At 36.2% G+C, this 14,835-nt stretch overlaps 1 protein-coding gene across 1 annotated transcript in view; it reads left to right on the top strand.

Moving 5' to 3' along the window:
- The window catches only part of LOC128566496 (phospholipid-transporting ATPase IB-like), a 372,171-nt gene that overhangs the window by 108,494 nt on the left and 248,842 nt on the right, over window positions 1-14,835 (top strand). Inside the window, exons 13-17 of the mRNA XM_053563334.1 lie at window positions 4,871-4,959; window positions 5,671-5,782; window positions 10,172-10,277; window positions 10,771-10,853; window positions 11,991-12,040. Of these exons, the coding sequence (XP_053419309.1) occupies window positions 4,871-4,959; window positions 5,671-5,782; window positions 10,172-10,277; window positions 10,771-10,853; window positions 11,991-12,040 (440 nt within the window). The remainder of the gene's footprint in view (window positions 1-4,870; window positions 4,960-5,670; window positions 5,783-10,171; window positions 10,278-10,770; window positions 10,854-11,990; window positions 12,041-14,835) is intronic.

Below are 14,835 nucleotides of genomic sequence, written 5' to 3'. Positions count from 1 at the left end.
CCATCTAATGCAATAAATTTCCTTCTTAAGACTTCTGATTTCCATTTGCTTGAAATACTGTTTTTCATCCCTTAACTCTGAACTTTGATTTGACCTTCAAGGCTAGGTGTGTCTCCTGGAGACAGCATATGAATAGCTTGTAGTTTCTTAATCAAATCAGCCAGCCTGTGCTTCTTCAGTGGCAAATTCAGTCCATTGGCATTTATTGAGAGTGTTGATAAGTGTGGTGGAGTTCTGTTCATCTTATTTTATGAAAGCCCATTGTGTATTTCTATTCTTTGTGCCATTGTAGGAGTTAAGTTTTGACTGTTAGCTTCTAGGTGTTTACTTTGGTGGTGGTCCATTGTGATGGGCGGTACTGAGAATAGGAGTATTTCCTGTAGAGCCGGTATTGTTGTGGTGAATTTCCTCAGTGTTTGTGTATCTGCAAAAGAATTAATTTCTCCATCAATTTTAAAGCCTGCCTAATTTATCAGGATAGAGAATTCTGGGCTGAAAATTGTTTTGTTAAGGAATGTTGAAAGTGGATGACCATGCTCTTCTAGCTTGGAAAGTTTCAGTTGTAGAATCTGCTGTTGTTCTAATGGCTCTGTCTCTGTAGGTCAGTTGGTGCTTACTTCTTGCTGCTTGCAGGATTTTATCCTTTGTCATGACTTTGGACACGTTCATTACAATGTGTTTTGGAGAGATTCTCTTTGAGTTGAGATGACCAGGAGTTCAATATCCATCTTAAAGGAGTGTCTCGGATCTTTGGGAAGTTTTCATTTATCATAGTCTCCAGTAGGGCTTCTATTCCCTTGGGACAAAGGAATTTACTTGAGATTTTACTTTTCTGCTCTAGTTAATATGGCCAAAGGTTTATTGATTTTATTTATTTATCTTTTAGTTTCACTAATTCTCTGAATGATTCTTTGGTTTACAATTTCATTAATCTCTGATTTAATTTTGTTTATTTCTTTTCTTCTTCTGGGTTTGGGACTAGGTTGTTCTTTTTTTCTTTCCATTCCATAGATGGTTTGTGACTTTGTTGATGAACTCTCTTTCTGTTTTTGGAATGTAGGCATCTAATGCAATGAATTTCCTTCTTAAAACTTCTGATTTCTATTTGCTTGAAATATTGTTTTTCATCCATTAACTCTGAGTCTTGATTTAGCTTCCATTCTTTTGGGACAACCTTCTCCTTCAGGAATCCCTATTATTCATATGTTTGAATGCTTCATGGAGTATTATAATTCTCTAAGTGCCTCTTCTGGTTTCTCTTTCTTCTTTCCTGCCTCTTTAACTACTGGGTTAACTTGAAAAACTTTATCCTTTAGCCCTGAGGTTGTTTCTCCTCAATGGTATGATGTATTTTTGATACTTTCTACTGCATCTTTACATTCCATGATTGTCTCCTTCATTTCCTTAAGCTCTGCCGTATCCTTCGATAGTCTACATATCTCTCATCTGACTTTAGGTTCTGTCTTCTCATTTTCTCATCCATTCCTTTTATTGTCTTTATCATCCATATTTTAAATTCCCTTTCTGTCAAGTCCATTAATTCTTTATAGGTGGAGTCTTCTGTAATAGTAGCTGCCTCATGGTCCTTTGGGGGAGTTCCTCTGTTTTGGTTTTTCATCTTGGTTTCATGAATTTTTTCTGTTGGTTTCTCCTCTTGTGTTCTTTCTTCTTATTCACTTCCTTGTCCTCCCTTTTTCCTTGCCACTGCCTCTTTTGCTTCAAATTACCTTGTCTTAGAGCTTACAGCAATGACAACTGCAGAAAAAACAAAATTTAGCTGGGAGTTCTGGGCAGGCACCTATAATCTCAGCTACTTGGGAGGCTGAGGTAAAAGAATCGCTTAAGCCCAAGAGTTTGAAGTTGCTGTGAGCTGTGACTCCACGGTACTCTACTGAGTGTGACATAATGAGACTCTGTCTCAAAAACAAAACAAAACAAAACAACAAAACTCTTTTCTTTATCTGTAGTTATATAATATCTCCACTTTTTATTTCTTATCTGTTTTAACAACTCTTATGAAAGCTAAGTCGTGTTTGGCTTCTGCAATTATAAGAGGTGCTCAGTGTGACTTGTATTCTCCTTTTGTTATAAATAAATATGTAGTACTACAAATTTAATATGGTTTTATCCTTCCTTAAAATGTATATACATTGTTGATACCCTCTTTATATACTGATCTTTTCAGAGCATCAAATTTTAGATTTATTCATTCTTCCACTAATTTATATTTTCACTTCATTCATTTTAGATTTTTATTCTTACCAATTACTTTACTTTTTAAACAAATTGTTCCTGTTTTCTTAAGTCAAGTAATAAGTTCTTTTATGTTTAGCTTTTTTACAGTTCTTAGTATATTTAATAACAAAATATTTCCCCAAATTTCCTTCTGCTTTCTCATCTACAGCTTTGACTGAATCCTACATGTTTTGCTACAAAGAACTGTCCTTCACCTGCGGTGCATCTTACAAGGGTATATGTGAAACTTAGTGAATGCAGAACATGATTGTCTTAACATAATAACTAAGAAAATGCCAGGAATGCTATATTAACTAGTGTGATGAAAATGTGTTGAACTGTTTATAAAACCAGTGTATGGTACCCCATGATTGCATTAATGTACACAGCTATGATCTAATAAAAAAAAAAAAGAACTGTCCTTATTTCTTTTTAGATCATTTGTTTCCCGTTTGATTTTTCTCTTCAACTAAAACCATGTTTCTTGGTTTCCAAGTAGTTAAGATTTTTGTCCCTCTTTTTGTAATATATTCCTTAGTTTTACTGGATTATGACAAAAAGTGTGACTTATAATAGCTCTACTTTAGGCTTGGCGCCTGTGGCTCAAGCGGCTAAGGCGCCAGCCACATACACCTGAGCTGGCGGGCTTGAATCCAGCCTGGGCCCGCCAAACAACAATGATGGCTGCAACCAAAAGAAAAAAAACAAAACAAAACAAAACTCTACTTTAAAAGTTTTGTTCATGATTTATTGTATTTGTGGCCAATTATATAATTAACTTTTAAAGAGCATTTTTAAATATATTTTTTCTTTTATGTATCTATTAAATCAAGTTTGTTACATTTTTCAATTTTTCTCTAGCCTATCATTATTTGTTCAGGTCCAAAAGGATTCAGATCTAAGAGTCTGAAATTCTGAAAGAAATGTTTCAGATTCTTTAAGTATCATTTACGTTTATCAAGTCTCTTGTTTTACATATTTGCTTATGTTTCATTTGGTCACGCAGGTTCTTAATTCTTATATAATCTTCATAAATGTTTCCTTTTATCATTACTTTATATAATTCTTTAAAATATTTTACATTCTTTGTGCCAGTACCATGCTGTTTTGATATGTATGTTAACCTGGATGGAGCTGGAACATATTCTTCTTAGTAAAATATTTCAAGAATGGAATAAAAAAGTATTTAATGTACTCAATATTATCATGAGTACATTATCAATATATGAACACTTACATATTAATACAAATGATAAAGCACAAAGATAGTCCAGAATGAAAAAGGGCAGAGGTGGAAGAAGGGAGGGGAGGGGAGAGAGCGAGTGGAGGCTGGTTATTTGGTGGGATCTCACCTAATGTACACAACGTAAGGGTACATATCAAAACAGCTAAGAGTATATTATAATGTCTTACCACAACATTGGTAAGACATTAACAATGTCTTAACTAAGACATTGTCTTAACTAATTAACATTATGTTAATTAGTTTGATTTAAGCATTACACATTGTATACCAAATCATCACATTGTACCCCATAAATGTATACAGTTATGATTTAATAAAAATTAAGTAAAAATAAAATAAAATATTTTATATTCTTAATTTTAACTTCTAACTCCTACTTTGGTATTAACATGGCCATTCCTGCTAACTCTTCATTTTCATTTACTATATCTTTTTCCATTTTGAATTTCCCCTTTATAAATTACATTCTTTAAATGTATTTTATGTACTGCATATATGACAGTTTCTCCCTTTTATTAACATTATTTATTTATTCATTTATTTTGAGAAAGACTCTTATTCTGTCAGCCCTGCTAGAATGTAGTGGAATCATCATAGCTCACTGCAGCCTCAAACTCTTAGGCTCAAGCAATCCTCCTGCCTTAGCCTCCTGAGTAACTGGGACTACAGGTGACCACCATCACACCAGGCTAATATTTTTTAATATTTTTTGTAGAGATAGGGTCTCACTCTTGGTAAGGTTGGTCTTGAACTCCTGAGTTCAAGTGATCCTCTTACCTCAGACTCCCAGAGTGTTAGTATAGGCATGAGACACTGAGCTTGGACAATTTTTGTTTTTATTTTTTGGTTACTTTATTTAACAAAATCTAAAGTTAATGTCTTTCTTATTACCAAATAACACAAATGTTTTTAAACCATTTCACTCCATATTGCTTTGCATCGTTTGTTGAACAGAAATGAGCATCTATAGAATTTTCATTTGTCTTTAGACATGAGCATTATGGTTTTGAGCATGATTAATATGGTTTTGAATCTGGTTTTCATTTTCATCTATCTATCTACATGATATTTCCTAGATAATTTTGAAGAATTTTTTTGTGATGTAAAAATGAACTTGGACTTCTGATTTTCTTAGTTTTGATGGTTTAAAGCATACTTTGAATGTTACTATATAATTTCACTTCCAGTATAAAACAAAGAAAAGAGATGTATGACCTCAAAAAGAAGCATAAATATTAAATATAGAATTCTTATAGACTGAGCTTTTTGTTTTCAAAAAAATCTACATAGTTTGAAGATTTAAAGAGAGACCTTCATTTTATTGTCTTTTCTCTCTAAATACATTTTAAATTTATGAGATTTTATTATGTTCATTTTTCCTTTGTTTAGGTTAAGTACTTATTTTCTGATAAAACGGGGACCCTCACTTGCAATATTATGACATTTAAGAAGTGTACCATTGCAGGTATAATTTATGGGTAAGTGTCTTTACTGCCATACTCTGTTAGAAATTCTCTTCTTAAAAATTAATTAGCTTTTATTTACTCTAACAGTCATCTGAATTTCTAGTATTGTAGTTGCCTCTGGATGAGATTGAAATTTAGTATAGCTTAAATAAAAACTTGCAGTTTAAAAAAAATATGGTTTACTTGTTTATAATTCTTAAGGAATTTTATATTTGGAGTCTTGTAATAGTTACATTTGTTTCCCCTCATTTTCCATTAGAAATCATTCAGACAGAAGTGTTGGTAAAGGAAGAAACTTCAGGTATAGACAATATGCTTTTCTAGTTTGCCCTTATTTCTTTTCCCTGCAAACTTGTGTAGTACTACAGTACTACAGTACTAACACACAATACCACAGCTTTCTCTTGTCCAGACTCAAATGGCCATTTCCAGAAGCTCTTCTGAATAGATATCCTCATGCAGTACTCAAACCTATAATCTAACCTTTGATCTGTTGCTTTTGTAGGTCCTCTGTTTCAAGTTCCTTGTAACTATATGGTTTTTAACACAAGTTTAGACATTTTCAAACACCATTTTGGGGCTCATGTCCTAGGAGGTTGTATTGCTTGACAGAACTTTATTTCCTATAGTTCTGTAAACTCTTTAAATGTGATCCTTCTTAAAACAGAAGACGGGGTGATCTGTGTACTTTAGATCCTTTTGATTATTGACTGGTGCCATGAGGAACTTTTTGTTAATCTTTTCTGTTCTTCCCCATAGTCATCCACCTTCTTATATCACAGAGTCCTATGAATTTAATGACCCCAAACTATTGGAGAATGTTGAGAGTGGCCATGTAAGTCTATTATTTTCATTCTAGTTTGGCACAGTAATGCTGTATAACTTTAAAATACATATATGGCTTCCTGATAGGTATAATTTATAAACACAAAAAGAGAGTCTTGAAATTTTTTTGATGTTCATATAATAAGCAAGGGATTTTGTATAATTATGAGTTAAGAGCCAAATTTATGAGTAAATTTAAATACTACACACAAATTTTACTATGTAGCAATCTATGTTAAGACTGTGTATCTACTTTTATACTTTAGTACAACCTCTGTAAGAGGGCTACCCAAGGGACTGTAACAAAGTGGTCAACATCTAGAGGTGGTCAACATAAGGAGTTAAACCTACTGTAATGATTTGTATGTGTATTTTACTTTCTTATACAGCTTTTATTATAGAATATCATATGAAATCATCCACAAGCAAAATCATAATACAGTTTCATACAAAATCAATAGTGTCACATTTGTGAGATGATTCACTTCCAGGTGGCCAGAAGAGCTGTCTACTGTCAATAGAATAGAATGTTTCTTCTTCATTTCTCCATTGACACCCCTTACCCACTCCTTAGATAGGATACCAGTCATCCATGTGCATTTTTTTGATTTCCAAGTGACAGGGAGGTTTTTGGGCTTCAGGTTCTTGAATGCTCATGGCTTTGCTGATTGACCAATCAACAAGGGCTTTAGTTTCTCTCTGGAAGAACTATTGTAAAACAGAACTGTGAAACGTGTTTTGGACAGTTTTATGCTTTACATTTGCCACCCTTCATGATGAGGCTTCTGAACTCAACAGCATTAAAAATGTTGTCATCTTTGAAGCCTCTGGCAAAGTCCAGGAACATTTTAATGAACTCTTCTACAACTTCTACTGTATTGCATTCACCATTCAAGACTTTTTGGGAGATCTTATGTTGCAGTTTAAATTTCTTATGCCAACCACTTGCTGCTTGGAAATCTGCAATCCCAAATTTCTGTGGGAATTTTTTTTAACAACTTCTTGGATCATCAACCCTGACATTCAAGAATTATCTACCGTCATTTGTTGAACCAGCTTTATGTGGCTTCATTGACTTCATCAATAGAAGCTTACCTTTTTCCACTGTAGGTCTCTACTTTCCATACCATATCTCTCCATTTACTCACATTTACATCTTTGGATGTTGCTAACTGTGGTCTTAATAACACCAAATGTTCCACCATCTTTCTTTGGCTGCTGCTTTCCAGAAAATGTAGATCAGCCTTTTCCTTCAATGTCAGTGCTTTGAGTTCTTTCCTTTGGGCCATCATGTCTTGATTAACTATAAAATTTTTTTAGTAATTGTGGGTGAGATGTACTACAGTTCATACCAGTTTTTCACATTGAACAAATCTTTGTGATAAACACTAGGACATTCGGCCTAATTCACCTTGTGGTAATAATAAAATATGAAAAAAGAACTTATACTAAAGAAAAAAATAATACAACTGAGAGGCAAAACACACATCTTCTATCCATTGGTGTAGAGTGGACTCAACTGGTCAAGTTATTGAGGACAAATTAATATTGAGTGTCACAGTCCAAGTATTCATGATACAACTTACAGAGAAGGTCAATATATAGAAGTCAGTCTTCCATTAGGCACATGTGGTATATGACTGGTCTATGCAAATTAGGTCAACTTAAGGCAATGATCAATATAAGGAGGTGGTCAACTATGGTGGTTCAACTGTATTGGGTTCTATACCATTCTACCAATATCTTCACTGATCTATTTTAAGATGTTGATGTACTTGATTTGAAATCTTGTTTGATCTTATACTTAGAGAACCCCAAAGACTCAATCATAGACTCCTGGAAGTCATCAAAAAATACAGTAATGTCTCAGGATATAAAATCCATGCCCACAAATTAGTAGCCTTTGCATATGCCAATAACAGCCAACTTGAGAAGCTAATCAAAGGGACAATTCCCTTCACAGTAGCTTCAAAGAAAATGAAATATCTTGGAATATACCTAACAAAAGAGGTGAAGTACCTCTACAAAGAGAATTATAAAACCCTAAGAAAAGAAATAGCAGAAGACATTAAGAAATGGAAGAACATACCATGCTCCTGGCTGGGAAGAATCAACATTGTTAAAATGTCTATACTTCCCAAGGCAATCTATGGATTCAGTGCAATCCCCATTAATATACCAACTTCATAACCACATGTAAAAGACTGAAACTGGACCTGCAATTTTACCACTTACAAAAAGTGATTCAAGATCAATACAATAATTAAATCTAAGGCATGAAACAATAAAAATCTTAGAAGAAAGTGTGAGACGAACTTGAAGATGTTGGCCTGGGGAAGGATTTTACGAAGAAGACTTCTTGGCAATTGCAACAACAACAAAAATAATCAAGTGGGACTTAATTCAACTGAAAAGCTTCTGCATAGCTAAGGGCACAACAACCAAAGCAAATAGCTTTCAGACTGGGAAAAGATATGTGCATGTTATGAATCTGACACAGGATTGATAAATAGAATCTACAGAGAACTCAAATTAGTCAACAACAAGAACAAAAAAAGAGCAGACAATTCCCTCTATCACTGGGCAAGATTCATGAACAGAACCTTCTCAGAAAAAGACAGACGAATGGCTAGAAAACATATGAAAAAATGCTGATCATCCCTAATCATCAGAGAAATGCAAATCAAAACTACCCTGAGATATAACCTAACTCCAGTGAGAATGGCCCACATCCCAAAGTTCCAAAACTGCAGATGCTGGTGCAGATAAAGAGAGAGGGAACACTTTTACACTGTTGGTGGGACTACAAACCAATACAGCCTCTTTGGAAAGACATATGGAGAATCCTCAAAGAACTCAAATTAGACCTCCCATTTGACCGTGCAATCCCACTACTAGGCATATGTCCAGAAGAAAAAACAAATCATTTTTATTATAAGGACATTTGCACTAGATTGTTTATTGTAGTTCAATTTACAATCACCAAGATGTGGAAGCAATCTAAATGCCCATCAACTCAGGAATGGAAAACAAATGGTATATGTATACTATGGAATACTACTGTTCATCCATAAGAAGGATGGTGATTTCACAATTTTTATATTATCCTGAATTGAGGTAGAACACATTTCTTATTAGTAAGTATCACAAGAATGGAAAAGCAATTATCCAATGTACTTGATATTAATACGAAGCCAGTAGATGATTTAATGCATACCCACATAGGAGAAAAACTCAATTCTATTCAAATTTGGGGGAGGAGTAAAAAGGGAGGGGTAAAGGGTGGGAGGTGGGAGTGCTTCCACTGAATGGGCATGATGTGGGAGTGTTTGGCACACCTTTGAGTGTGGGACATAATCACAAGAGGGATTCTACCTAACAAAATCAAATATTTTGACCTGGTTGTTTGTAACATTACGTTAACCTGGAATTTAAAAAGAAAAGAATTTTGGTTTTCTTAAAAATTCATCTTTTAAAGCATATATCTATACATGTCTTTCCTTTGCTTAAAAACCTTCTGAGGACTGGCATCAGACTGAAGATAAAATCCAAACTCATTACCCTGGTCTTCTTTTCTATCTCATTCTGTGCCATTATTCTTCTTACTCCTTACATTGGGGCTTTTGAATGTGCTATTCCCTTTGTGATGTATGTGGTGGCATTACTCTTAACTATATAAACTACTAACTAACATTTTTGTTTAGTTCTTTTTTTTTTTTTTTTTGAGATAGAGTCTCATTCAGTTGCCTTTGGGTTGATCACCTTGGCGTCAGATCACAGCAACCTCAAATTCTTGGACTCAAGCTATTCTCTTGTCTCAGTAGCTGGGGCTAGAGGCACCCACCACAATGCTCAACTTTTTTTGTTTGTTTGCTTTAGAGATAGGGTCTCACTCTTGCTCAGGCTGGTCTTGAACTCCTGAGCTCAGGTAATACACCAGCCTGGGCCTCCCGGCGTGCTAGGATTACAGGTGTGAGCCATCGTGGCCTGCCTTTTGTTTAGATTTTAATTTAAGTATTATGTCTTCAAGCATTGGTCCCTTACCATCTATCTAAATAGGCCATTCTTTTCTCTATTATAGTCCCTATTAGTTTGCTCCAACTTTGGGAAATTTTATCTCCTGAAGGAGAATAAAAGTTCCAGGAGGGCAAGGTCATCTTACTCCTGAGATCTCTGTAGCCTCTTACACTGTCCCGGGCTTGCCAGCCACAAACACTTTTTTTTTTTTTTATTAAATCATAGCTGTGTACATTGATATGATCATGGGGCATCACATTTTGAATGCACAATATGCTTCTGCCTGACCTTGGATGTACCTGTAGTCTAAGCTGTGGGGGTATAAGTTGTAACTGTCACACTGCTGAAGTTGAAAAACAACAACTCTGTTCCTTTTTTACAGCCCACAGAACACTACATAAACGAATTTTTTATCCTGCTATGTGTATGCAACACTGTTATTCCCGAGAGAGATGGAAATAATATAACCTACCAGGCATCCTCTCCAGGTAGGTGCCTTGCGTACATGGCTCTTCATGCTGGACAGTGATGAATTCTCAGAGAAGGTGGGTGTTGCCATTGATATCCTGCTTGCTATGGTCTTTCTCCTTCTCTTGAGTTCTTAAGGTCAGGCTTTCATGCTACAGAGCAGCTCTGAGCCTATGCAGGGATCCAAGGCTCTGGGGCTCCTTGTTTCCCATCCCTAAATAATGGGGAGGGTGCTCAGAATCTGGGGCTCAGCAGTGTTTGTTAACCAGTAACAAAGCAGAAGTAAAGCCAAGGCCCCACAACATTTTGTGGAGATGCTATTAATGGCTTTGAGAACAAACACAATCATGCTTCATGAACACTGCATAACACCTAGAAGGACAGATAAGTATATTTGGATCACAAGTTATAAAAATGACATGATATTATAGTGTTGGAGAATGGTGACCTGTGTTGAACTCAGTGTTACACATGCAGTCAATTCCTACTAATACCAACTTTTTTTGTTGACAGATGAAGCAGCTTTAGTGAAAGGAGCAAAAAATATTGGCTTTGTTTTTACTACAAGAACACCCTACTCTGTCACCGTAGAAGTTGTGAGTAGCACACTGACTACTTTTCAACACTTTATATTTACCTGCTATTCCAGAATCACAAGTATACAGTAGTTCAGAATAGGAGCCTTGGAGTCCCTGGCATTCCAACCTGGACCCACACTTTCCAGCCATTATTCCCAGATGCATTCTTTAACCTTTTAGTATTTGTCCCAGGTTTATCATTAAGCCTATCGTAGGGTCCTTGCAAGGATTAAACAATTTAATATACGTAAAGTACTTGGAATCAGTGCCTGGCACATAGAAAGTGCACAATTTTAAATCTATGCCAAAGCATTAAAACCATTAGCCATTCAAGAAATATACTGTTTTTCTTATGAGGAATTAACATGGTTCAAACTATTTTTGGTGAGTTCTGTTATCATGCAGAGTATTCAGTTTACTGTATATATATCTTTGTTCTGTCTTGATAACCATTTGCCTTCCTTCTTTGATATGGAAAGTTACTGAAGCAATGAAAACATGGTGACTCATTATTTTCTGGTAATAATGCCATTGAGTTCTTGGCAGAAGTGAGTGAATAGTTCATCTTTATATCCATACTACCTGGCACCTGGAATGCTCTCAAATTATTTGAAATTCTGCAGTGCCTTATTGGTGATTCTTGGAGCAGTAGATTCATAGATAAATTGATCTTGGCTACAGGAAATCAAGAGGCTGCAACCGGAAATATTTAGAAAAGAATGCATCATTGCTGTAAAAACTTTGTACATAGCATGCCACCCTTTTCCATGTGTACCTTTTAAAATTATCTATGTAAGCAATAAGTATTTCATTTGATCTTCTGTATAATTGCTGTCTGCTGACTGTCTCATTTAATACATGCACCCCAGGCACCTGAGAGTATTTGTAAAATGTTTCTAATAGTGCCAATTCTAGATTTAAAGAGAGGTGCTTTTGTCTTAAATCAGTGCTGTTAGAAACATTTGTGCAGTTAATGTTGCCGCGGTTGTGAACAATTTTCTTACCATTAGGCTTGCAAGAAAATTTATACATATTTTGAAAAAGATGTATATTTGGAGGGTAACACTTATTTGTGATTTGGGAAGTGAATTTTTTTGTGAGATGAGTACTTATTTCCTCAGGTAAGAAAGAATATGTTCTCTTATCTTTCTATAGAGGGGAGAAGAATACATTTTTGAAATTCTTAATGTCCTGGAGTTTTCTAGGTAAGCTATCTTTTGTTTATGCATTTCCCAGGGATATTCCCATGACTATTCAAATTGAGATTTGGCAATGTTTATCAAAACTTCAATGCAGAATCATGAAATTCTAGTTAGCCTGTACTTTGAAATCTCACCTCAGTTCTCACTTCTTCAGGCCTTCTGTAAGATCATATTGGTCTCTCCTTTGTAGCGCTCATCACAGTTGGAATGACAATTTTGAACTTCTTATTACTTAACTGTCTTCCTAACTAGACTGTAAGCTCTGGAGGGCATGAATTACTCCTGCAGCGTCTGGTATTCAGTAAGTGCTCAATATATATTTGGTGGAAAGATGGATGTAGGAAGTTATTTTCACAAATAAATTGTATCTTTAAAAGTAGTCAGTGAATTAATTTATTTTTTCCTTTCTTTCTCTCCACTTTCCCTTTCCCTCCCCTTTTCTTTTCCCCTACCTCTTCCCTTTCTCCCTCTCTTTCCTTCTTGACTTTCACCCTGGCTGGAGTGCAGTGGTGTCCTTATAGCTCATAGCAACCTCAAACTCCTGGGCTCAAGTGATCCTCCTACCTCAGTCTCCCAAGTAGCTGCAACTACAGGCACAGGCCACCATATTCAGCTAATTTTTCTAATTTTTTGTAGAAATGGGGTCTCACTCAGGCTGGTCTTGAAGTCCTGAGCTCAATCAATCCTCCTGTCTTGACCTCCCAGAGTGCTGGGATTACAGGCATGAGCCACCACTCCTGGTCCATTTTTTTTTTCTTTTTAAAGGGAAAAATGTATACCCAGATTCTTCTATCCTCTCATGCTTCAGCATCCCTGCAGTTCTAGCAGAGGTGGCCTGATTCTTCAGAGCACATTGTGAGGTTATTGATGGTGATATTATTTTTACTAGAATTTTCTGCACACGCCCGCAGTGATAGGTCTTAAAATATCTCAGCATTTCTAATATTAAATCTGAAAAATTAGGAAAGGAAGTAATGAACTAAATCATTAGTTTTTCTCAAAGCCAGGCAGATTTTTAAAAATCATGTTTTCAAAGTCTTCTGTTCTAATGATATTTAAAAAAAATAACTTTTAAGACCTGGGAAGTGTTGTTGTTACCAACTCTACTCCACCCCCCTCCCCAAAAGCTTATTCTAATGCATTTATACAAGAAAATATGTCTCAACACTCATTCTAGCTCTCTTATTTTTTAGTATTTGACTGTTTCTCATCTCTTATCATTGAAATGTGTGCTCACATAGCTAACTGCCACTAAAATAACTTAATTGCCTTGAGTGGTGTTCTGACTGCTTTGTAAGCATTCAAAACATTTGCTGATCCTTTATCCTTCCCTGGAGAGTGCTTTCCAGCTCAAGTGTTGAAATTATGCACACTGTTCTTGGAGTATGGGAGTGAGATCGGAATAGATAAAGACTGTGCCTTAACTAGGCATGGTTGAGGGGACTGCCAGGGAGGTTGGAGATGCCTAGATATTTTTCCAGCCTTTTTTTGCCCAGTTTGCTGGCACCACTGCTCACTGACAGCCTGGCAGAGTTGACATCTTGGTGCAGAATGTGCTCCATGGCAGCTCTAGGGTGGGTTAGAAGAGGAATAGGCAGGAGGAAGAGAAAGATGACAAACAAGCATTGGTCCGTGCAAAGAGGAGGGGTGAGGAGGGTGAGAAAAGCATGGGAGATGGAGCAAGGCAAGCATCACCTGAGCTCATCATTGTGTTTCTGTTACCTGCTCACAGTCTTCCCTGCTACTTAACCCCTCTGTGCCTGGGTTTCATGGTCTATGAAATGGGAATAACAAATGGTACTGCCCTCAAGGATTGTTATGAAGATTAATAACAATGCCTGACGTCGTAAACTTTTATGTAGCACTTACTGTATTTATTATTATTACTATTATTTTATTCAGAACACTGTTTTCTGAGGCTTAAGTGTTTTGGTTTTACTATTTCTGACCCCCTGCTTTCTCTCAAAAGGAGATGCTTCTTCTCTCCTTCAGGAATCATTTTTATGAATCTCTTACTTCATGAATATTAACCTTGAACATTTGTTTCTTGAGCAACCTTATTTCTGAAGAGAAAACAAGAATTCTTTTAGTTGGAAGAGCTTGAGAGCAGGGAAGAAGAAAGGCCAGAGAGCCAAACTGGTGTACTTCACGAATGCAAAGCAATCCTCTAAGACAGATCAGAGCAGCCTCAGTTGAAAAAATTGCAGCTACAGTTCAATTTAAGTGACTTTGCTAACATCACTAGGCAAATACATGACATAATCGTGATTCAGACCCAAGCCCATATGATTCCAAGTCCCTGGTGTTTCAATTTCAATTACTCTATGCTTCCAGAGGTGACAGACAAGGTAGAATGCACTTCATGCAGCTACAAATGTTTTTGAGCATCTTCAACATGTCAGCTACTGTTGTAGAATTACAGTGGCCAAGAAGATGGAGTTGATGGGGACTGATGTGTAAGGGGAAAGACAAGAAGCAGACAAATAAAGAAGATAATTTTGGGTCGTGACGAGTGCTATAAAGAAAATTAAACAGTATGATCCAGTCTAGACAGACTGTAATGCTGTTGGTGGTGCTGGTTTATGACGTGTGGGTGGGTGGTCAAAGAATGTGAGATTTGGGCTGGAAATCACAAGATGGAAGGAGGCAGCCAGGCAGAGATGTAAAGGAAGAGCATTCTGGGCAGAGGTACCAGCCACAGCTCAGCCTAAGGAAGACTGTTCTTGGCATCAGTGTGGTGGAGGTGGGCTGAAGGGGTGGATAGAGTGGGATCTGGGCTTGGTGAAGCTTGCAGCAGG

This window comes from Nycticebus coucang, chromosome 15, assembly GCF_027406575.1.
Source record: "Nycticebus coucang isolate mNycCou1 chromosome 15, mNycCou1.pri, whole genome shotgun sequence".
NCBI lineage: Eukaryota > Metazoa > Chordata > Mammalia > Primates > Lorisidae > Nycticebus > Nycticebus coucang.
This window is presented reverse-complemented; position numbering and strand designations above follow the sequence as displayed.